At 45.6% G+C, this 25,774-nt stretch overlaps 1 protein-coding gene across 1 annotated transcript in view; it reads left to right on the plus strand.

Moving 5' to 3' along the window:
- Positions 1-25,774, plus strand: part of LOC308410899 (syntaxin-binding protein 4) — a 56,754-nt gene that overhangs the window by 16,453 nt on the left and 14,527 nt on the right. Inside the window, exons 7-11 of the mRNA XM_080904568.1 lie at positions 13,721-13,800; positions 16,294-16,417; positions 17,513-17,654; positions 23,080-23,186; positions 24,433-24,574. Coding sequence (XP_080760694.1) covers positions 13,721-13,800; positions 16,294-16,417; positions 17,513-17,654; positions 23,080-23,186; positions 24,433-24,574 — 595 coding nt within the window. The remainder of the gene's footprint in view (positions 1-13,720; positions 13,801-16,293; positions 16,418-17,512; positions 17,655-23,079; positions 23,187-24,432; positions 24,575-25,774) is intronic.

Raw genomic sequence — 25,774 nt, forward strand, 5'->3', positions numbered from 1 at the left:
GTAGAGGGCCCAAAGGTTCTGTGAGTGATGTGAGGGAGCCAGGCTATTAAATGATCAGTTCTCAGGCCTTGCTGTCTAGTCGAGCAGTGGAGTATTTGGATGCATTTCATGATGCCTACAGAAAGACCATGAACTTGCACCTGTACAACTGTTTAAAGGGAATCAAACTCCCAGCAGGTTTGAGAGTTGATTATTAAATCCTTCCTTAAGCCACAAAGTTTCGTTTCTGTAGTGCTGGCAATGCAGAGCAAGTGCCTGTGGTTTGTGGCTGGATTAGTGATGCAGCCACAGGCCGATGTATCTGGTCCATCAAGAATCCCTTTTTTATACTGTCAACAAACAAAAAATCCACTTTGTGGACAGGGGTGGTAAATGGTAAAATGGCCTGTATTTATATAGCGCTTTACTAGTCCCTAAGGACCCCAAAGCACTTTACACATCCGGTCATCCACCCATTCACACACACATTCACACACTGGTGATGGCAGCTACATTGTAGCCACAGCCACCCTGGGGCGCACTGACAGAGGCAAGGCTGCCGGACACTGGCGCCACCGGGCCCTCTGACCACCACCAGTAGGCAACGGGTGAAGTGTCTTGCCCAAGGACACAATGACAGAGACTGTCCAAGCTGGGGCTCGAACCGGCAACCTTCCGATTACAAGGCGAACTCCCAACTCTTGAGCCACGATCGCCCCGGGTGTCACTAGGGGTGGGTTTAAAAAATCAATTTCCCTGATTTCATTTTGAATAATGCATTCATTAAATCCTGAATCGATTTTTAAATATTTATGTATTTTACCAGAAATGCCAGAATCTCAGGTTAAAGCTCACAAAACTGTTTCAACAATCACCAAACAGCTAAAACAGTAAATGAGAGCAGGTAAACAAGTTCCCTTCAAAAATGTAAACACAGAGCGTGGAGCCCCCCCGTTCTACTCACAGATTCTGATGCTGCAGGTGTTGGGTCTGTGTTTCCACAAGCCCCGCTAGTTTAGAAACGTATTCTCGTTAACGACAAAAACAAGACGAACATCTTTTACTTGCTAGCAAGGGAGGCCCCGGCCGGTGTCTCAGAAAGCTCTCTGAATCCTACCGTAGACTGACCCCAACAACGGCCTCCTCTTGCTGCCTTTTATTGGCATGACAGTTACAATACAACACAAGCACCTCCCACCTAAAACCCCCAAATGGTTCTAAGACAAGGCACTGTGTGTGTGTGTGTGTGTGTGTGTGTGTGTGTGTGTGTGTGTGTGTGTGTGTGTGTATTTGAGTGAGTGTGTGAGAATGTGTGTCTCTCTGTGTGAGTGACTTCCAACTGTTTCTTTCTTTTTTTTTTCTTTTTTATTAAGGATGAAGTTTTTATCCACGTTTTTATTTTATTCTTTTTTTTAGTGAAAAAGGGCACTTAAAAAGAGAAGAAGAGAAAACAAGCAAAAAAAAACAGAGCAACATACTAAACACAACACCATCACGTTAATCTACCTGTAATTTATTGCAGATTACTTGTATTTGCTTAATTGTTTACTAAATGTTTGAGGTGTGAAATAAACCGCAATGGAGCAAAATATGGTTGTGTGTGGTTGGAGGATGTGCGCGTGCGTGTGCTTGCACGCGGGGGGGGGGGGCGCGAACATTTTTCTTGTAAAACAAAGGGGGGCCCAGCAAAAATAAGTTTGGGAACCACTGTGCTAGAGGATGTAGAGAGCCATAGCCCCGTCCCCCAGGGCATGAAGCAGGCATGGAGGCAATCCAGCCTCCAGACATCCAGAGGCCCCAGAGTGCGAGAGCCCAAGGGGGACCACCGGAGGGGCATCTGTGCCACCCTCCTGGGAAGAGCTGAGGAGAGCCCCAGATGAGGGGTCACCCAGTAGCCACGGAGCAGAAGCCAGAGGGGGCTGCAGTGGCGTGCCCGCCGGCTCTGCCGGCAGCCAGCTGTGCCAGAGTGAACCGAGCCGCAGGCCCGGAGGCCCGAGGGCCCCCTTTGCCCCAGGAAGAGGCCTGACCGACCAACAGGCACCAGGCCCCACCAAGTAGTCACCGGGAGTGAGCTGGTACATAACTGAGCGCCCAGCCCCGGACACCAAGAACCACCAACGTACCGACCCCTGAGGGCATCAGTTACCGGCAGGGAGTTTGGTGAGGGGAGATAGGCCTTGGAGGGCCTGGGAGTTCCCAGAGAGGTGGAGTCTAAGACCCGACCTGACATATAGACACAGACAAACCGGCACACACAGACACAAACATGCATTACCACCCTCATGCACACATATACAAATACTCAGCATTCACTCAACGTAGGGATAGACATACATGGACACTGTACACACAATCACACTCCCCAAACAAACTCTATACCCCAGGTCCAGGTACCCTCACCCCTGGAGGGGGAAACGGCACCTAGACCCAGGAGATGTTACCCTTTCCCCCGGGGTGAAGGCAAGCAGACCGCCCCAGGCTCCACAGCAGCAGGGAGGCCCTGCATCCCAGATCCCAATCGGACGGCCAACACCTTCTCCCAGCCCCCCCCCCCCCCCCCCCCAGCCCAGATGGCCAGCAGAGAACAGGGGTGTGTGAAGACCCCATACCTCCCCCCTCTCGCTCAAGGTGGATTTAAAACACGGGAGAGCATGGTGCTGCTGCCAGAGAGCAGCAGGTGTTAGCACGGCCCCTCCCGAGAACCCTCAATGTCTACATGGATTTAAAATTGAGAGGTGGGCACCGGCGCCAGAGGTGGGGTTGAATACACAGACCGTCCACTGGACGCCGTTAACGTGCCCACCCTCAAGGCCCTATATGTATGTGTTATGAGACTGTGAGTAATGTGGATGTCTGAGTTGTGGAATAAAATTGAGGCACAGGTTGCCAGAAGGGGACGGGGGGGGGGGGGGGGGGATGCCTCCCCTGCACCCTGGTGACACACCCGCACCCCAAGGCCCTACTAGAGTGGGTGGGTGCGTTGGAGCGGGAAGAGGGAGGCAGCCTGGGATGGGGAGGAAAAGAAAGGAGGAGCAAGATGCCCCTCCCTGGGGCCAGCTCCCCCGCTGACCCCAATAGGCACCCCCGTCCTTCGGCACCCACCAAGGCAAGGGAGCCCACGCCCATCAAGATCTGGGCCTACGGCAGCAGGATCACCCAACCCCACAGGACCCGGGGCAGCCCACCTGACCCCACCACAGAGGAAACTGTACCCACCCTAACATTTAATCATCTCCCAGACTGCACAAGACAGTAGACACCCAGGTTAAGTTTATTCCCCACCTCTCCTATACTCTCCCCCACCTGCAGAGTGGACTCCTGCAAGGATGGAACAAACTCCCTGTCAGTTAAAGAGCCCCCCAGTTAGGCAGATGCGCCAGAGGCCCCCTGCGCCAAGGCTGAGCCCCCATGCACCCACCCGCCCACAACCTCGGCGACACACCAACAGGGACCTAAGCCCCCAAGGCCCAGCCAGAGCCCCAGCACGGAGGCGAAGCACCCCCGAACCCCAAGCCCCCACGCCTGCCCCGGATTTACTCAGGGGCAGCCAGGCTACCAGGCCAGTAACCTACGTCCACCAGCACAGACCCTCCCCAGCCCTGCTGCACGCAGCCACAAGGAGAACACCCTCTAAGAGCAACCAGAGCCACTAACCAGGTTATGACCACAACCCCTGGGTTAAGCCCTCCAGGGATAACGTCCCTAGGGATTCTCCAGACGCCCTAAGCCCGTCCCTACCTCCACATCAACCACAATGGCGAAGGCGGGACCAAACAATGACCCCCCACCCCCGCTAGGTGATGGCGCCTATCTGGTTATTCCAGATAGGTGTACGTTTGCATGGGATTAATGAAGACTCCGTTACTTTTAGAAACTCCCACCATGCTGTCAGAGAAGAACTGATGTTGATGCTTTTGAACCATTCATGTCTTTTGATGTTTGAGCTGATAAATGGTAGGTCTGAGATCTCTAGATCATTGCATAGTGCCTGTTCAACATCTAGCCAGGGCTCATCTAAGAAGGTACGTTTTAACCATCCTGAGATGAACTGAAGCCTGTTGGCTAAGAAATATTGTTGAAAATAAGGTAGTCTAATCCTCCTTTATCCTTGGTTCTTTGAAGTGTTTTTAAGATGATACGCGGGGGTTTATCTTTCCAAAGGAATTTAGAAATATACGAATCCAGAGATCTGAACCAATCTTGTGATGGTTTGTTAGGGATCATTAAAAATAAGTAATTTATTTTTGGCAAGTTCATCATTTTTATAGTGGCGACCCTTCCCATGAGTGATATGGGTAAAGATTTCCATCTAGTCAGATCGCCTTCTACTTTCTTTAGAAGTGTGATGTGGTTTAATTTAGTTAAGTCTGAAAGCTTAGGAGAAACATTAATACCTAAATATTTAATATTTCCAGATTGTAGTGGGGCAGAAGAAGAATTATGGAAGGAGCAGTTAATTGGAAGAACTGTAGATTTTGACCAGTTAAGTGAATAATCTGAAACACCTGAAAACCAGTTTATTAGAGTAATTACCTCAGAAAGGTTGGTTTGTGAGTTTTGGGGAAAAAGCAACACATCATCCGCATAAAGGCTGATTTTATGTTCCACGTTCTTGCATTTTATGCCCTTAATTACTGAATTCCGTCTAATTGCTGCTGCTAGTGGTTCAATAAAAATTGCAAACAGTGAAGGGGAGAGTGGGCATCCCTGCCTGGTGGCCCTCAGGAGACAGAAGCTGGAGGATGTCTGGTCATTTGTTCTGACACAAGCTGTTGGGGAATTATATAATATTTTTAACCAGTTAATGAAAGAGGTTCCAAAACCAAATTTGTTTAAAGTTGCAAATAAAAATTTCCAGTTAACTCTGTCAAATGCTTTTTCTGCGTCTAGAGATAATATTGTGGTTTCAATGTTTTTACTGTATGAGTAGTCTATTAAATTAAGTAATCTACATGCGTTTGTTGAGGAGTGCCGACCTTTTATGAAACCAGTTTGGTCAGGATGAATTAAGAGGGGGGTTATTTTCTCCAGTCTCTTTGAGAGAGCTTTGCAGATTATTTTGAGGTCTACATTTATAAGGGATATTGGACGATAGCTTGAGGGAAATAAAGGGTCTTTGCCTGGTTTTATCAGGAGACTAATGTTGGCAGAATTCATATTTGGTGGTAGTCTGCCATTTTCCTTGATTTCCTGCAACATTCCGTGGAATACTGGTGCCAAAATTGTCCAGAATTCTTTGTAGAATTCTGCAGGAAAGCCGTCTGGACCTGGAGCCTTATTATTGGGCATACTTATCAGGGCTTCCTGGAGTTCACCCGATGTCAGTGGTGAATCCAGTGCCATTGCTTGACTGTCTAGTAATTTTGGAAGAATTACGTTGTCAAAAAACTGATCAATTTCATTTTTAGATGGGTTTATTTGTGGTGAATATAGAGTTTCATAGAAATCCCTAAAAATGTTGTTTATTCTTCCAGGGTCATATATTGTGTTTCCTGATAAATCTTGAACACCCAATATAGTTTTTTTCTTTATTTATTTTTAACTGGTTATCTAGCAATCGACCTGATTTGTTACTGTGTTCAAAATTCTGCAAGCGAAGTCTTTGTACTAGGAATTGTGTTTTTTATTAATAATTTAATTTAATTCTAGTTTTGTTTTGCGTATTTTGTTCATTATTTCTTTATTCTTGGTCGCACTCGTAGGTTTCTTCTAAGGATTTGATGTTTTTTTCTAGTTCCTGAATATTTTTGTTTTCTTCTTTCTTTTTGTGTGATGAGAAAGAAATTATTTTACCTGTCATCACAGCTTTCCCTGCCTCCCATAGAACAGAAGCTGATGTTTCGGGAGTGTCATTATAGTCTAAATATGAAGTCCACTCTTTTTTAAAATATTTGATAAAGTCTTCATCTTTGAGCAGCAATGTATTGAATCTTCAGTTTTTACTTGGTGTAGCGTTCTTCTTATGTATTAGTGTTAAAGATACAGGAGCATGATCGCTGACAGCTATAGGGTGAATCTCAGTGTCTGAGATGTCACACAGTAGTGAGCTGCTGACCAAAAAATAATCCAGACGAGAGTAAGAGTGATGGACATGTGAGAAGAAAGAATATTCCTTACTGGTGGGGTGAAGGGAGCGCCATGCATCGCAAAGACCAAAGTCGCTCATATACTGTTTGATTATATTTGTGGATTGCCAATTGTGCTGAGTTACTGCTGTAGTGAGCCTATCCATGTCTTCATTTAGTCCAAGGTTGAGGTCGCCTCCAAGAACAAGTGTGCCATCTAAGTGTTCAGAGAGTGCACTGAAAAAACCGTGAAAGAATGAGGGTTCATCAACATTTGGACCATATATACTTACAATACATAGCTTTTTGTTAAATATTGATAATTTAATAATAAGGATTCTGCCCTCTGGATCTATAACTGTATCGAGTACTGTAAAATTAACATTTTTATGTATTAAAATTGCTACTCCCCGTTGTCTAGAATTATAACAGGCTGCAAACACGTTAGGAAACTCAGGTGTTTTAAGTTCGTTTAAACCTGTGACAGGTCTGTGAGTTTCTTCTAATAAAACAACATCTGCCTGTAGTTTTTTAAGCTGGTAAAATATCTTTAACCTCTTTCCTCTGTTGCCAGCTCCATTTACATTCCATGTGACAAACCTTAGTGTTCCCATAATTGTGTGTGTACGCTGGGTGTTTCGTTTAGACAGGTGGAGAGAATGTGGAAACATCCCTTGTTTGTAAATAGAAAGAGAAAGAAAAATGTGTGGTGAAAGGCTCCATAAGTCTGACTATGTGTGTGAATATTCACTAATATGAACAAGCGTGGCTTGCGTGTGTGTCCTATAAGTCTGTGTGCGCTGTGAGGCTGGTGTAAATGTGCTGCCGTTGAGCGCATGTGTTTGCGTGATCGTGGTGTGTGAATATGCAGAAATAGAGGGTGTTGTTTGTAGGTGAGTGGGGAAGTAGGTGATCACAGCAGTGAAAGAAAAGAGAAAGGAAAAAAAACACGAGAACGGTGAGCGTTAACAAAAAAAAGAAAAGAAACGGAAACATTCCAATTAAAGCAATGATGGAGGGTGACGATGTTATATCTGCTATGACATCATACTGATATTACTAGGTTAAACCCATGTTAAAGGAGAGAGTGTGAATGAATAAGAAAAGAGTGTAGCGGGTTCTTATCTGGAGTGCAGTCAATATAACCACGGAGTGGTGCCGGGGTCGCGGTAGAGCTGTCCGTCCACGTAGAGCCGGCCCACGGCGAGCCGGTCCACGGCGATGACAGCGCGGGAGCCTCTCTGGATGAAGCTACGTCGAACTGGGAACAGGACCTTGCGTCGTTCCAGGATCTCTTTGGGGAACTGGTCGTTCACGCTGAAGTCCGTTCCTTTCAGCTCCGCCGCGACTCTTCACCTGTTCCTTCTGTTTGAATTGGCCGAATTTGGCCACAATTGGACGTGGTCTCCCACCTCACGGCCCCCAAGCGATGCACTCTTTCGAAGGCAATGTTCTTTACAGTGTCCTCTGGCAGCTTCAGGTGGGTTTTAATGAAGCTTTTCACCGTTGCTTCCCCGTCCTCTCCGGCAGATTCTGGAATACCAGAAAACACAAGATTATCTCTCATGCTACGGACTTGTAGATCGATAACGGACTCTTTTATTTTTTTATTTTCTATGTTTAACTGGGTCACGTTATTGGTGAGAGATTTGACCGACTCCCGTAGCGTTGACTCCAGGATGTCTGCAATGTCTTTGCCAGCAGGCGATGTTATGCTGGGGGAGTCTGCCGGGCGACATCTCTTCGATGACGGCGTCTCAATTTTGGCCGGAGAAGATGCACTCTGGGCCTTCTTCATTACTAAATCTTGGAAGCACCGGTCGATGTAATCTTGGAGAGCGTCTAAACTCTCCCCGTTGTCCTCCAGGGTTTAGAGATGATAGGACAGATGTTGTTAGTTATATGACAATTGGTTAGTTTATTTGGTAATACTGAAGCTTAAAGAAACTTTATTAAATTTTACGCTACCATTCGCTTTTTTCCCGCCAAATCTCCGGCGTCTGATGTCACCTACAACATGGGTCGCTTACCTTTTCCGGTCACTTCCGTCACTTACCTCTGGCAGTGTTCCTTCCTTACCTCCGCAGTGTTCCTACTTCCAACTGTTTCTAACAACATCCTTAGTCATAAAATGGCAATCTCCCCCACACCCAATATATGGTTCAATTCCTTCACACAGTGAAGCCATAAAAAGGGCAGGAAGCTTACCAAACATCAAACAACCCTTCACAAGGATGTACTTGTGAAGGGACCTCGAGAGGCTGGGGAGGGGGACAAAGGAATTCCTTTCATCACAGAGTTGAAACAATGTAGAGATGGTAAGCATAAAAATGACAACATTTAACAATTCACTTTAACAGCAGGTTTCGTTACTCTCCGACTAAAATTCACTGAACCAACAGCAAAAGAAGATCAAACTACGCTTCACGTTTGAAAACCATCATCATGAATTCTCTCTTACTGTTTTGCTTCCACCACAATGAAATCACACTTCCTGCACAGCTCTCTCTGTACTTCAAGACTAGTTTACCATCAAAAATCTGTTTTCTGCATTCTGCACCAGTCTACTGTTGTGTGCAGTGTTGTCGCCCGCTGTTTTGTTTTTTTTGTTTTTTAAATGACCTTTGACAAGAAAGTCTCATTTCTGCTGTTCAATACCAAAAAAATATAAACTTTTACAAATGATGCCAAGTTGCAACTCTCTTAGCTGTGTCTCTAATCAAACCTCTGTAACTTTGCTCTGCTTCACTTCAGCAGCATCAGGTGATGTTCAAATGTTGGTTCATGCTTTTCTTCAGTTTTTGTTCTACTGCAGAATATTTTTAAGGTTATCTGCTAAAAAAAAGCCAGGCCAGGAAAGTCGCCTTCATGTTTCTCTCCCAACGCTGCTTAGCTTCTGAGATCACAGCCATAGCACCCTGAGATCGCCCGATCTCGTCTGATCAGTTACTTTGACACAAAGGCATCCGCTGTGGCCTGGGTGGGTGGTTGGTGAGAAGTTCAGCCATCCGGGAGGGGCTCAGAGTAGAGCTGCTGCTCCTCCACATCGAAAGGAGCCAGTTGAGGTGGTTCGGGCATCTCAATTTCAATTCAATTTTATTTATATAGCGCCAAATCACAACAAAAGTCGCCTCAAGGCGCATCTGACAAGGATGCTTCCTGGGTGCCTCCTGGGTGAGGTGTTCCGGGCATGTCCCACCGGGAGGAGGCCCCAGGACAGACCCAGGACACGCTGGAGAGATTTTAATCTCTCGGCTGGCCTGGGAACGCCTTGGTGTTCCCCTGGACGAGCTGGAGGAGGTGGCTGGGGAGAGGGAGGTCTGGGCTTCTCTGCTTAGGCTGCTGCCCCTGCGACCCGTCCCCGGATAAACCGGAAAAAGATGGATGGGTGGATGGGTGGATGTCGTCCGCTGTGATGCTCACACCTCTGATAAAGTCTCACAGTGTCAGCTTTCTTTTTATACATAGATATAAAATATGGATATGTGCTGATAAATGATCAGAATTATAATCTTTCTGACTGAAAATTGAATTAAATTGAGACCTTGTGAATCAGAATTGAATCCGTTATAGAAATCAGTGAAATCACACAGCATCTTGAAGCAAACTCAACCACTACCAAATGACACCAAATGAATTTTAGGTGTAGAAGCAACGAACAACTTTCTTTGAGTGGGTTTCATGTCTCACTATTGAGGCATCTGCCAGTGTTGTCACAGAGTTATGGTTACATTAGGGATACATGTCCAAAAAAGGCGTTCGTCTTGGGCTCAATTTGGGTCAGATCTAATGGACTAAAAACAGTTTTTGATGACATTGAACTAAAAGAAATTGTGGGTGTTCCAGTTGCAGCCTGAACAGCAGTGTTTTCTGGCCTGTTTGTTTTTGTTTTGGGGGGGGTACATGTGCAAAGCAAACTAGCACCAAAAAAGATGGATCCATTTTTATTCCTTTTGTTTAACACACCAGCTCCACTCAAACAACTCGTGAATAACAAGCTCAAAATGAGTGGAACACATGATGCCTGAACTGTGCTGACAGTACCATACTAGCATTACTCCTGGCTGGTAGTATTAGTGTTGAACCAGCTTTCTAATCTGACTATGGCCAGTCTGAGTGAAAACAAGGTCAGTGCCAGCTGTCAGCATTGGCCTTGTCTTCCCTTCAAATCCACTGCACACAACGTGATCCGTGACAAAGGTAGTAGAGGATTTGCATATTTAAACAGCGAGACTTTGCACACTAGTGTCAGCCATGAGCTTTACTTAAAAATGCAATATTCTGCGTGTTCAGTGAAGACAGCGTGACAGTTGGGATTTATACCTCGGCTGTTGGAGAAGATACATGCCAGACTGAAGTCATCACTGGCAGAGTCCTCATATACAGGGTGGATATGTAGAATTACAATGTTGTGTGTAGTGTAGTACCTATTTCTCTGAGGCCAAGCTGTGTCAGCAGTGAGGTTGCCTGAGCCACTCTATCCTCCCTTCTCCATCTCTTTGTGTTCTGCGCAGAGGATGTGACAGCAGAGTCGGGGAGGGGGAGAGCTTAACGGAGACGATGCTTTGGATGATGAGCATTGTATGTTAATCTGCACTGTGTGCTTTAACTACCCTGCAGCCCAGAGGAGCTGGCGGGCAGACAGCAGTAGTGCTGGGGACTGGGAGTCGGGATTATTCGTCTCTATCTTTATATCTGTCTACACCCCCACCCCGACACAAATACAACCCAGAAGTGTCCCAGCATGTGCTGTTTGCTTACCGTCAGCAAATTACAGTTAAAAGGAAAAATACTTATTGATAAGTTAAGCCTTTTCATCTGCAGCATTGTGCTTTGTGAGAAGCATTCTGTAAACACGTTTTCATGTTTTAGTGAAAGAGAACAGACGGCAACACAAACTAACCCAAAGTTCAGTTCAATCCATGACTCTGAGATCACAACAACAGCCAGCTGAAGGTGACTGAGCCTAAATATGTCTCTCTCTCACAAAGACGCACGCACGCACTCACACACACACGCAGAGACACACGTACATGCAGAGATACACGTACATGCAGAGATACACGTACATGCAGAGATACACGTACATGCAGAGACACACGTACATGCAGAGACACACGTACATGCAGAGACACACGTACATGCAGTGACACACGTACATGCAGAGACACGCGCACATGCAGTGACACACGCACATGCAGAGATACATGCACATGCAGTGACACACGTACATGCAGAGACACACGTACATGCAGAGACACACGCACATGCAGAGACACACGCACATGCAGAGATACACGCACATGCAGTGACACACGTACATGCAGAGACACACGCACATGCAGAGACACACGCACATGCAGAGATACACGCACATGCAGTGACACACGTACATGCAGAGACACGCGCACATGCAGTGACACACGTACATGCAGTGACACACGTACATGCAGAGACACGCGCAGACGCACGCACATGCAGAGATACACGTACATGCAGAGATACACGTACATGCAGAGACACACGTACATGCAGAGACACACGTACATGCAGAGATACACGTACATGCAGAGACACACGCGCAGACGCACACACATGCAGAGATACACGTACATGCAGAGACACACGTACATGCAGAGACACACGTACATGCAGAGATACACGTACATGCAGAGACACACGTACATGCAGAGATACACGTACATGCAGAGACACACGTACATGCAGAGACACACGTACATGCAGAGATACACGCACATGCAGAGACACACGTACATGCAGAGACACACGTACATGCAGAGATACACGTACATGCAGAGACACACGTACATGCAGAGACACACGCACAGACGCACGCACATGCAGAGATACACGTACATGCAGAGACACGCGCAGACGCACGCACATGCAGAGATACACGTAAATGCAGAGACACACGTACATGCAGAGATACACGTACATGCAGAGACACACGCACATGCAGAGATACACGTACATGCAGAGACACACGTACATGCAGAGATACACGTACATGCAGAGACACACGCACATGCAGAGATACACGTACATGCAGAGATACACGTACATGCAGAGACACACGTACATGCAGAGACACACGTACATGCAGAGATACACGTACATGCAGAGACACACGCACAGACGCACACACATGCAGAGATACACGTACATGCAGAGACACACGTACATGCAGAGACACACGTACATGCAGAGATACACGCACATGCAGAGATACACGCACATGCAGAGACACACGCGCAGACGCACACGCAGACGCACGCACATGCAGAGACACAGAATTGCTTAATAAACATTTATTTTGTTTATTTGTATTTTATTAGTATTTTCCTTAAGTGTGTCAAATATATATTTTCTCATCTAAATGTCCACTGAGCTGTGAGCCAGGGGGCGGTAATGCCCCTTAACATTGGTTGCCAACCATGAAGAAGAAGAAGCTGTGAGCCAGGAGGGAGGGGGTGAGCGAGTCCTGAGTGATTCGTTCGCTCTATGATTCAGCACAGGAAGGGAGGGGGTGAGTAGCTCAAATGTGTTGTTAGCATGTTAGCAGCGCGATGCTACTCTGAACCGAGGAGCTATTTTCTTGATGTAAGCTTCTACTCAGGGTTTTTTCTTCCAGTTCAGAGCAGAAATGCTTTTGTTACGAAACTGGCTGTTGTTTTTCCCCCGACAATTTTAATTATAAGCTAGATATATTTCTACTAATGGAATTAGTTTGCTAACAGCAACAGGGATGAGTCAGTGAGTCAGTTGGGCTTGTGAATCATGATTCACGAGTCAGTAAAGTGATTCTCGAGTATTGAACGATTCGTTCACGAATCGAACATCACTACTGTGTAGCATCCCTGCTTCCATAATGGTCTGTGAGCTAAGGAGGATTCTCAACAGTCCCAGCTCTTCTCTTTGTCTTTTTCATTTCATAAGGCTCTAAATGTTCTCAGGTGGTGAAAGGTCTGGACTGCAGGGAGGCCAGTTCAGAAGCAATGCTGTTCTAATAGCTGCAGTATTCAAATATGAAGGCCTTCATTTTTGTTTTTCATACCTAGTTTTAGTTTTTTAGTTTAGTTGTGGTTAACTAATATAACTGTGACGTGTCATTAAAGCAATCTTATTCTAAAATTGTTCTATTGTTCTTTACACAATGATGCTGCTGACCTGTTACCAGTTAACATGATTAGCTGCAGCTGTTTCTTTTGAGTTGTCCAGCATTTCGTGACCCTGACCTAACTTTGTTGTTTTGTTGCCTTCAAATTTAGTATGTGCTCATATTGTTCATGAAATATAAAAACCTCTCAATGGAAATATGATATGTTTATGTTTTGATAAAATATGTATTGATGAAGCCTAAAAATAATCACATTCTGTTTTACATTTACGTTTTACACAGTGTCCTGATGTTTTTGGGTATAAAGAAGGGCTGCAAAAAGTACTCAGCAGAATGATTGCCTGCCATTCATTTGAATTGTTTCTGACATGTTGTGATTTTCCTGGAGTATATGACTTAAAAGAGCTTATATGTACCTATATCACTTCCCAAAGCAAAGCTGTCCAGGTCTACACAAATCATTACAACATCATTGGCTTTAACATGTAACATGCAGTCATCCTGTCATGTCTCAACATCTGTTTCTCTTGAAAAGGAGAGAATTTGCTGATCTGCTAGAGAAATATGGATCTAATGGCAGCACTGGATCAACACGGAACTCTCCGATCCAGCAAGGTAGGGATGTTTCTGCTTAGCTCTGCTTGGTGATTTCCACTTTCATTTTCATTTCTTTCTTAATAGAAAGCTGTTGCTGCATTTGCATTAGAACAAAGTGTTTTTGTCATGCACGTGACACAGTATTGCTGTAATAATGTGTTTGCATGTAGAGAAGCATGTTTTTCTCTGCCCCTCTGCTTTGGATGAAGACAACACGGTACAGTCTTTGCAGTAGATCAAACTGCCTTCCTGACAGAGACAAAACAGCTTTTCTCTGTTATGTCTCTGTCAGAAAGCTCAGTCATTAGGTAACAATAATCAATAGACTGAGAAGTCACTTTCTGATGGACTTTTTTCATTAAGGCCATTTGTTTCCATGCTCCCTAGGAACACCATACTCTGTTTGTGCCGGGTGGACTGATTTTTACTGCTGCATGTTTTGGGGTTTAAAAGCCACAGAGATGCATCTTTTAGAGAAAATCAACTGCTCCGATACTCCTGACACATACAGGCTCACTACAGGTTTTCGCTTGGGCAGCGGTTGTCCTTCTCTCCTGGATCGGCTGGAGCTTTCTTTAGGAGCCTTCCCAGCTTTGACAAAAGTCCAGCTGGGATAACCACATTTACTCAGGGCCTTCTTGATGTTCTTCTGCCTCCCTGGCTGCTGTGTCAGTGGGGATGGTGTTCGCTCTGTGTTGTAGCGTCCGTATGTGTAGGTTTACGGTACACATCAGCTTTTAGATGTCCCCCATTACTGATGGAAATCTTGCAGTCTAAGAAGGCTAACCTGCCACTTTTCATATCCTCCCTGGTGAATTTGATGTGTTGGTCCACTGAGATGATGTGATCTAGTAAATTGTGGTAAGTCCTGAGATTCAATTTTCACCCTGGTGTCATCCACATACCTGAACCAATGACTTGATGGTGTTTGGTGGTTGTGGTTTGGATTAACATGCAGCTTTTCAACAGTGCTGTCCGTTTCTTAGGGAGCCTGGTTAGCAGTCACACCATGGAAACAGTGGAAAATGGCCTTAAAGTCCATGAGAAAGTCATGTCTCACTCTATTGATTATGCAAATATTATTTTATTATTATTTGGTATTATTTTCCTGATCAGTTTGTGTTTAAAAAGTATACTTTCAGATATTCTTCAAACTGTTGTCCAATTTCTAAAGCAAAGACCAACATGACCTTTAACATTTGAAAACGAAAATAGAAAACAACCGTTCTATTTTAGTCAGAGTACTCTGCCTATAGGCAGGAAGGAGTAAGTCGACCTTAAAATGCCTTACGACAAGTGCACATTTACCAACATCTGTTTGACTTGGAGAGGAGGCAGCCAGCTGCTGCAGAGCTGTTAAACAGAGCTCCAGCATGTGAGCAGTGCTGCTGACACATCAGGCTTCAGCTCCAGAATAAAGAGAGATAGCACTATAATGTGGTTTGCATTAAGAATTGTTAGTATGGATGGTTCACAGGAATATACTGCAAGAGCCTGAAAGTCTCTCTAGAGACACAAGAACAGCGAGAAAAAGATCCTCACTAACAGCAGTGATGAGCTGGTCCATGCTGTTGGCTTTGCTGCTGTAGGCTGCATGGACCACTCCTCGCTTGGTGTAAAAACACTTGTTTATGAGGAGAAATTTGATTGTGAGGTGTCTGGTGTGCTAATCTAAACAGCCCTCACTGATGCTAAAACATTGCACTGAGGTCTTTAAGCTAGGGTTCAAGTACAAACTAGAAGAAAAATAACGTTCTAAAAACAGGGAACACTTTGTTATATGCGTAGTATGAGACCAGTTTGCTCGTGTTAAATATTTATAGGAATTAAGAGCGACTCAAGTAGAAATAATGTTCTAAAAGGAAAAAATGCAAAATGGGGCAATTTAATGAAGACATACTACGAGACAACTTTTATGGAAATTAATTTAAAAAGAGCAAACTGACTAAGACGTGATCCTGATTTTTGCAGAGAAAATTGAGAGTAGAGAGCAGGTGGAAGAGAGCCTTAAGAGGTGGAGGTATGCTCTGGAGACTGGACTAATGAAAGTCTGTACAAGCCAGACAGAATACTGGAGTATGGAGGGAGATGGGTGGAAAGGTCACCATGAAGGTGCAAAGGTAGTGAGTTTAAATACAGGGATCAAGCATCCAAAGCAACAGGCAGTGAGGTGGAGTGGGTGGAAGTGAGTTCAGGGGTTTGGGATGGTTTTGGAAACAAGCAGAGGAGGGAGAGTGGATATATCGGACAAAGGAAGCTGAAGATGAAGCTGCTAGGCAGGAGGAAAAGAGGAAGACCTCACAGACTCATGCATGTAGTGAAGGAGGATATCCCGAGGGCCGGTGTGACAGAGGAGGATGCTGGGATAGGGTGAGATGGAGGCAGATGATCTGCTGTGTGCTAAAGGGAGCAGCTGAAAGTCTGGACTGCTAACTGCCCTTTCCTAAAATAACTGTAATCTGGGTTATCTCTCTCATGTAATTTTTGTTTGTTTGTTTTTCAAATCCAAAGGAGGTCGCTACCTGGATAGCACATCATCCGGTTCCTCGTCACGCTCCCAGAGTCCTTTGCTGTCGAGCCCAGCAGGCTCTCAGAGTATGTACAACAACAGTGGGCCCATGCTGCGCTCCCTCAGGTAAGAGTTCATATTTAATACAGGCTCACTGTCAACCCGACCATCAAGAAGTCTTGGAGCTAAAATAATGAGTTCTGGTTGGTTAGGTTGGGATGAACAAAGTGGTTGAAAGTGAACCACTTTTCATTAAGGGAAGATGTCAGCAGGGCTAATGTAATTAAAGTCAGAAGATCTTAATAATGAAACAAGAAAATAAAAAGAAAATCGTATCTGTGTTTTGGGAAGCTGCAGGACTTTTTCCAGATTGTTTAGGCTCCATTCACACAAGGAAAGCTGTGACTGGAGACAGAAATGACAAAACTCTTCCACAGATCATGACAGAGCTGCTGGTTTATGTAGGGATAAACCCAGAATATAACCAGCTGATCTGAGTAGCCCCTACTGCAAAGAGACACATTGCAGATGAATTGCACTTATCTGTGATCAGTCTCAGTCTGTCTGAGTTCAAATTCCTGTGTATGATGTGTACGTATGGTTTTTGACAACAAAGCTTTGACTCTGATGTATACCAATGCTCTAACTGCCTCTGCCATGATGGACACATGTTCTCCTTTCTGTTCTCCTTCAAACGTTGTGATCAGAGTTCATCCTGGTTTCATCTGTCCAAAGACATTGTTTTTCCATTTCGAGAGCAAAGTCTTGTTTCTGTCAAAGTCTAATCTGGCCTCCAGTGTAACCTGTGGTTTGCACCTTGTTGTATTTCATTCATTCATCTCTTGATTGTACACTGTTGCCAATGATACACCTAAATCCTCGAGTGAGTCCCTGAACTATGTTAAGCTGTTTTTCTTAACCATGGAACTACTTCTGCCATTATCCACTCTTGAATCTTGCGATCAGCCTTTATTGTGTTATTTGCATCATTTCCCTGTGTTTCTGTCCAAAGGCTTATACGTTAGGTTGATCTCATTCTAAATTGGCTATAGGTGTGGACTCAAGCTAAATAAAAACCCTCCGAGTTGCCAGTAACACTGGACGCAATTTTAGTTCTTGTCTTCCACCCAGCTGTTAGAAGCAGGTCCTGTAAGTTGAGGTGTACCACAGACCCCTTTTCCTAACTTCCAGAATTGATTATCCGTGTCTTTGTGTTCTTAGTCATCCAGGTGAAGGGGTGATTCAACTTATTTCAATAGCACGATCCGGCAGTCTAGGCATCACCATTGGAGGAGGTTCCAACAGGCCTGACGGCCCTGCAGTCTTCATCCAGGAGGTCCTGTCAGGAGGAGACTGTCACCGGGTAAGAAAAGAGGAAAGCAGCCTCAAATAAACCTAAAGTGCAATGAGAGGGAAAGATGAGCGGTGTGATGAAGTGGAAGACATGCCATCATGGAGCAAAGCCTTTGCTTATTTAAATCGCAGTTTGTGTTACAGTTTGTGTTAGCTAAAGGTCCTATCACCTTTCTTTTTACACAAACTGCAGAACAAGACGTACAAACTACACTTACAGCTAACAAATCTCCTACAGTGAGACTTTGCCATCATCTTTGTCAACATTCAGTTTCAGCATGCTTGCTTGAGCCCTCACTCCTTGATCTCTGAGTGGAAGGCCATGAGATAACTGAATGAAACATGAGTAGAGAGGAAGAGGAGAAATGAAGCACCGTTTAATCTCCTTTTCCTCGCTCTTCCGCTTTCCTCATGCTTTATCCATAAGAATAAGAAAGAAGAAATTGAGGCGTGCATATGCAGACTAGTCATAAAGTGTTTTGAGCGGATAGTGTCTCAGCAAATCAGAGACTGTACCCCCTCCCTTGACCCCCACCAGTTTGCTTGCTGTGCAAATTAGTCCATGGAGTATGTTGTTCCCATCACCCTTCAGAGAGCGCTGAGCCATTTGGAGAACAGGAAGCACTACATGAGGATGCTCTTCTTTGACTACAGCTCAGCCTTCAACACCTTACTACCAGACATCCTCACCACCAAACTGATCCAAACTGATATGGAGTTCCACAGGGTTCATTGCTAGGACTAGTTCTTGGAGATCATTTTTCTGAATTTCAGGAGCAGGACCTTCACACACACCCCTTCTTTGTCTATACATGACCCCCTTCTCCCCCACTACAAGCTGTTCGTTCGTGTTTTCTTTCTCTCATTGTTTACTAGAAATGCTGTCAAACCTAAAATGAGTATGTGGTCCCGGCTAGTAAATGTCTACATTATACATGCTTCCCTGAGACAGTAACATTAGAAGGCATAACATAACTTCTAAATTCAGATCAAACTGAGGTTATTGTACTCAGCCCTGAAAATCTTAGAAATATGGTATCTAACCAGATTCTTACTGTGGATGGCATTACATTGGCCTCCAGTAACACTGTGAGGAACCTTGAAGTCATTTTTGACCAGGATATGTCCTTCAATGCACATATTACACAAATATGTAAGACTGCTTTCTTCCACCCCTCTGAGAATGAGAATATCGTGGTGGAGGGGTTTGTGTGTCCCAGGGATCCCAGGGGCTATGTTGTCTGGGAGCTTTTGTCCCCTGGTAGGGTCTCCCATGGCAAATTGGTCCTGGGTGAGGGACCAGACAAAGAGCGATTCAGAAGACCCCATCAAGGGAACAGTTCACCCTGCCCGCGATGGGGTTACCGGGGCCCTGCCCTGGAGCAAGGCCCGGGGAGGGTGCCCGAGGGTGAACGTCTGGTGGCCGGGCATTAGTCCATAGGGCTCGGCCGGGCACAGCCCGAAAAAGGGACATGGGCCCATCTTCCTGCAGGCCCACCACCCGCAGGAGGTGCCGTAGGGGTCGGGTGCAAAGTGAGCCGGACGGTGGCCAGGAGCGGAGGCCCTGGCGGACCGATCCCTGGCTACCAAGACTGGCGATTGGGACATGGAATGTCACCTCTCTGGTGGGGAAAGAGCCCGAGCTAGTACGTGAGGTTGAGAGGTACCGGCTAAATATAGTCGGGCTCACCTCAGCGCATGGCCTGGGCTCTGGAACCAGTCTCCTGGAGAGGGGCTGGACTCTGTCTCAGTCTGGAGTTGCCCCTGGTGAGAGGCGTCGGGCTGGGGTGGGTATCTTGGTATCCCCTCGGCTTGCTGCTGGTATGTTGGGATTTCTCCCAGTGGACGAGAGTGTTTGTTCCCTTCTGTGCTTATGCACCGAGTGGCAGTTCAGAGTACCCAGCCTTATTGGAGTCCCTGAGTGGGGCACTGGAGGGTGCTCTTCCTGGGGACTCTGTTGTCCTACTGGGAGACTTCAATGCTCACATGGGCAACAACAGTGAGACCTGGAAGGGTGTGATTGGGAGGAACGGCTTCCCAGATCTTAACCTGAGGAGGTGCCGTAGGGGTCGGGTGCAAAGTGAGCCGGACGGTTTGCACAGAAGTCTTTGTTATTGGACTTCTGTGCAAACCACAGTTTGGCCATAACGAACACCATGTTTGTACATAAGAGTTTCCATAAGTGCACGTGGCACCAGGACACTCTAGGCCACAGGTCGATGATTGATTTTGTAATTGTATCACCAGACCTGAGGCCATATGTTCTGGACACTCGTGTAAAGAGAGGGGCTGAGCTGTCAACTGATCACCACCTGGTGGTGAGTTGGATTAGGTGGCAAGGGAGGACGCTGGACAGACCTGGCGCGCCCAAACGTACAGTGAGGATGTGCTGGGAATGTCTAGCAGAGGCCCCAGTCCGCGACATCTTCAACGCACACCTCCGGCAGAGCTTCAACAACATGCCGAGGGAGACTGGGGACATTGAGCCCGAATGGACTATGTTCAGCATCTCCATTGCCGAAGCCGCTGCATGGAGCTGTGGCCGCAAGGTGGTTGGTGCCTGTCGCTTTGGTAAACCCCAAACCAAATGGTGGACACCTGAGGTGAGGGGAGCCACCAACCTGAAGAAGGAGTCCTACCGGGCTTGGTTAGCCTGTGGGCAGCTGATAGGTACCGACAGGCCAAGTGGAATGCAGCGCGGGCAGTGGTGGAAGTAAAATCTTGGGTGTGGGAGGAGTTCGGAGAGACCATGGAAAAAAACTTTCGGACTGTCTCAAAGAGATTCTGGCAAACCGTCAGGTGACTCAGGAGGGGAAAGCGGTGTTCCAACTGCACTGTGTGTAGTGCTGGTGGAGCGCTGCTGACTTGGACTGAGAAAATTGTCGGGCGGTGGAAGGAATACTTCGAGGACCTCCTTAATCCCACTGGCACGTCTTCCGTGGCGGAAGTTTGGGGACGAGGGGGATGACAGCCAATATCTGAGGTCGAGGTCACGGAGGCAGTTAAACAACTCCTTGGTGGCAGAGCCCCTGGGGTGGATGAGGTCTGCCCCGAGTTCCTGAAGGCTCTGGATGTTGTAAGGCTGTCTTGGTTGACACATCTCTGCAATGTTGCCTGGGGATCAGGGGCAGTACCTGTGGACTGGCAGACCGGGGTGGTGGTGGTGTTTTGTGGACTTGGAGAAGGCATTCGACCGTGTCCCTCGGGGGGGTCCTGTGGGGGGGTGCTCCGGGAGTATGGGGTGTCTGGCCCATTGCTATGGGCCATTCAGTCCTTATACGACCACTGCAAGAGCTTGGTTCGCATAGCCGGCAATAAGTTGGACTCGTTCCTGGTGGGTGATGGGCTCCGCCAGGGCTGCCCTTTGTCTCCGGTTCTGTTCATAATTTTTATGGACAGAATTTCTAGGCGTAGCCAAGTGGCGGAGGGCTTTCACTTCGGTGGTCTCAGAATCTCATCTCTGCTTTTTGCAGATATTGTGGTTCTGTTGGCTTCATCAGGTGATGGCCTCCAGCTCGCACTGGAACAGTTCGCAGCCGAGTGTGAAGCGGTGGGAATGAGAATCAGCACCTCCAAATCTGAGGCCATGGTCCTCAGCTGGAAAAGGGTGGAGTGCCCACTCCAGGTCGGGGATGAAACCCTGTCCCAAGTGGAGGAGTTCAAGTATCTCGGGGTCTTGTTCGCGAGTGATGGGAGAAGGGAGCCAGAGATCGACAGACGTATTTGTGCAGCGGCTGCAATGATCCGGATGCTGTACTGGTCCGTCGTGGTGAAGAGAGAGCTGAGTATAAAAGTGAAGCTCTCAATTTACCGGTCGATCTACGTCCCTACCCTCACCTATGGTCACGAGCTGTGGGTAGAGACCGAAAGAACGAGATCGTGGATACAAGCGACAGAAATGGGCTTCCTCCGAAGGGTGGCTGGCCTCTCCCTTAGAGATAGGGTGAGAAGTTCGGCCATTTGGGAGGGGTTTAGAGTAGAGCCGCTGCTCCTCCACATCGAAAGGAGCCAGCTGAGGTGGTTCGGCCATCTGACAAGGATGCCCCCTGGGCGCCTCCTGGGTGAGGTTTTCTGGGCATGTCCCACCGGGAGGAGGCCCCGGCGCAGATCCAGGACACGCTGGAGAGATTATATCTCTCGGCTGGCCTGGGAACGCCTTGGTTTTCCCCCAGATAAGCTGGAAGAGGTGGCTGGGGAGAGGGAGGTCTGGGCTTCTCTGCTTAGGCTGCTGCCCCCGCGACCCGGCCCCGGATAAGCGGAAGAAAATGGATGGATGGATGGATGGATGGGTGCTTTCTTCCATTTGTGCAACATCTCTAAAGTTAGAAATATCCTGTCTCAGAGTGACGCTGAAAAACTAGTTCATGCATTTATTACTTCCAGGCTGGACGACTGTGATTCATTATTATCAGGAAGTCCTAAAAACTCCCTGAAAAGCCTTCAGCTAATCCAAAATGCTGCAGCAAGAGTCCTGACAGGGACTAGAAAGAGAGAGCAGATTTCTCCTGTTTTGGCTTCCCTTCATTGGCTTCCTGTTAAATCCAGAATTCAAAATCCTGCTCCTCACATACAAGGTCTTAAATAATCAGGCCCCATCTTATCTTAATGACCTTGTAGTGCCATATCACCCTATTAGAGCACTTCGCTCTCGCTCTGCAGGCCTACTTGTTGTTCCTAGAGTATTTAAAAGTAGAATGGGAGGCAGAGCCTTCAGTTTTCAGGCCCCTCTTCTGTGGAACCAGCTTCCAGTTTGGATTCAGGAGACAGACACTATCTCTACTTTCAAGATTAGGCTTCAAACTTTCCTTTTTGCTAAAGCATATAGTTAGGGCTGGACCAGGTGACCCTGAATCCTCCCTTAGTTATGCTGTAATAGGTGTAAGCTGCTGGGGGACTCCCATGATGGATTTTTCCTGCTCTCACCCTTTCTCACTCATCACCTGTTTATACACCTCCCTGCATTTCATCATTAGTTATGATTCATATCTGTCTCTCTTCCTCAGCTTGTCTTTCTCTCCTCTCCCCTATCTGGTCCCCGCCCCTCCCTGAGCCTGGTTCTGCTAGAGGTTTCTTCCTGTTAAAAGGGAGTTCTTCCTTCACACAATTGCCAAAGCACTTGCTCATTAGGGGGTCATCATCATTGTTGGAATTTTCTTTGATTTGTCTGTATTATTGATCGTGCCTTACAGAACAAAGCGCCTTGAGCCAACTGTTGTTATGATTTTGTGCTATATGAATAAAATTGAATTGGATTGAACTGAAATACATGTTGCAGTTATGTTCCTGCAGTTGAAAAGAGCTGATAATGACTAGACTTGGATAAGTACTTTGATTCTTAGAAGTGGCCCTGACAGTTTATTGTACTTTTAAATAAGGAGAAACAGGGCTTGTAGCCTCCTGCTCAGTGGGAATAAAACTGTCTCCCTGTTGTGCAGGATGGACGGTTGAGACCGGGAGATCAGCTCATTGCTATTAACAAGGAGTCCTTGATTGGTGTGACACATGAAGAGGCCAAAAGCATGCTAAACAAAGTGAAATTCAGGTGAGTGGTGTTCATGTTAGAAATGAATGTACCAAAGTCTAGTGTGGAACAATGAGCCAGTGTATACACAGTGCTACAGTATAAGCAGTTTTGATCTTAGTGTCTGTGTGTTTTTGGACATTGACATGATTTCTTTGTTATTTTTACTGTTTTCCAACACATATTAAGTTAGAGTCAGATAATGAATGTTTTCACAGTTTCAGTTTCAAGATATACCAAACAAAAGTACTGCAGTACCCACTGAAACAGAGTTATTCCTACACACAGGGTTAGACAGCTGACAGATGCAGGCAGGATAGATTTTCAAAGCTTCCTCATAAAGAAATAAGATCCAAGGTCTGGAACTGACTCCAAGTGTGACACCTGCAGTTGGAAGCACAGAGCATAAAGTCAAAAGACATCTCAGTACAATAGAATAGAATAGAATAGCCCTTTATTGTCATTGTACATATACAATGAAATTATGGGAAACCAGGCAGACAGTGAGAGCACATGATTCAGGATTTTAGCACATTCTATGAAAAAAAACAAAAAGTCATTTGTGAGATTGACATTATATGAAGGGATGAAATCCCTCCCCTTACACGGAAATCCATGTAAAAGGCTTTTTTTTGCAAGAGTGGTGGCCTTTTACATCAAGCAGCTAGATAACTGCACTGCAGGACAGCTTCACAAACCAGTGATCAGAATAGCAAGGCCAGATTAGACTTAAGAAAAAGTCTCACGGTTTTGGACACATTGTAAAGAGGATGGTGGATACTATGATGAGTATAAGTGTAAAACATTGTCTGTAAAAGACATAAAGCAGTGTGATGGCATGGATATACACTCTCTCCAGTTCACTGGGTTACATGTAGATCATTAAAATCAGTTCAAACTGAGAAAAGCTCATATCACTCTTTTAGGATTAACAGTTTTTCTTGTAACAGTTTAAGCTAATAACTTATAATACTTAAATAAATAAAGTTGTGCAGAAACCTTCATACTGTGGAAACATTATCTTCTACAGCGTCTTCGATCCTGGGTTGGAAAAAGCAACCTGATTTAAGCTTTGTTAAAGACTGCAACCAAATGACTTTTACACAAACTGCCATAGACCCACCTGTAAATACAGTGTCAAAGCTGATACTACACTTTAAGCCCAAAGTTGAATGTGTTTTTGTAAATGGGTAAACAAAATGTCCCACATACATGGACCACGCTTTGTGTGCCAACACTGATCACATGCTTATGTGTTTGTCTCTAGCCAAGATACTGCTGTGGACATAGCCTTCATCCCGGGTAAAGGACTTTTTCCCAGCAGCACGTCTCTTCACAATGGGCTCCAGCGAGCCTCGGGCAACAGCTACAACTCTGGACGCTTAAAAGTCCACATCCGATCACCCGAGGTCAGCTCCACCACATACACGGCTCCTACAGGTCATTCATAGAAGAAGTGGCCTGTTATTCTCACAGCAAACCAGAAGTTGCAGAAGAAGCAGGATTTCCATGTAAAAGAAAGATTAGAGTTGTATCTTCTGTACCTATATCAGCACACCGACTGCAGGATAAAAGAAACAACCTGACTGAGCTCTGGGAAACAGAGTTACTGTTGCTATTTATCCTCATTCAAAAACACAAAAAACACCAGGTGTCCTTAAATGTGTCAGCTGGCTGAGTCGATTATGTTGTTTCAAAAATTGCAGGTTAAGACTACATTTATTCTTTGAGCTAAAGTCTCATATTGTACTAATGTCGTCAAAAAAATGCTAAAAGATCAACCAAATAACTTTGAAAAGGCTGCTGTACTTTGGTATAACTGAGGAATAAACATAGTCCAATAAACACACTGATTAATGAACCGTTATTGACTAAAGAGTAGTTGTACTTCTCACAGTATATAGCATGTTACATAAGGTGGGTCAACATCAGAGTGATTTTACAAAGTGAAACTGTAGCCAGTTCAAACTCTCTGACATGTAAAATGTTGAATTAAATAATTATGATTTTTAACCTCCTAGGACCTGCGTCCACATATGTGGACATCACATTTTGGGTTATTTAGACCAAAATACTCAATTTTGCTCGGCAAGGGCCTGATATCCACTTACGAGGACATTATGCTGCTGCTGTTCTATCACAATTGTAAACGAATATCCTCAGATGTGGCTCTGATTTTTCTTAAAAGCAAAAATAAGGTAAAAAAAAAATCTGGTAATTCTTTATTTTTACATTCATTGGGCCCCAGTATGCCCAAATATCAAAGAGAAATTAAAATGCATGCCATGGAAGAGTTCGGGTCTTAGAAGGTTAAAGAAAGTTGGAAGAAATTCATTTCTTTACTTTCTCATTTATAGAGTTTGGTCCACAGTTACCACAAAGAACTTAGAACTGTTGTGTTTAATGTCAATATAGAGACAGCCAGAACTGGAGCTAGACCATTGCATCATCTAGCTTCAGTCCCAGTTCTGCTACTACCAGCTACTAAATCTAATAAATCTAATAAGGGAAAGACCATCTCTGAATCGAGGAGGGGGCCTAAGGGTCTATCTGTCACCATCTTACAATGATGTGATTGCAGCCATTCCCCAACTCTCTGTGAATGGTAC

Source organism: Rhamphochromis sp. 'chilingali' (assembly GCF_963969265.1).
Source record: "Rhamphochromis sp. 'chilingali' genome assembly, chromosome: 15".
Taxonomy (NCBI): Eukaryota; Metazoa; Chordata; class Actinopteri; order Cichliformes; family Cichlidae; genus Rhamphochromis; species Rhamphochromis sp. 'chilingali'.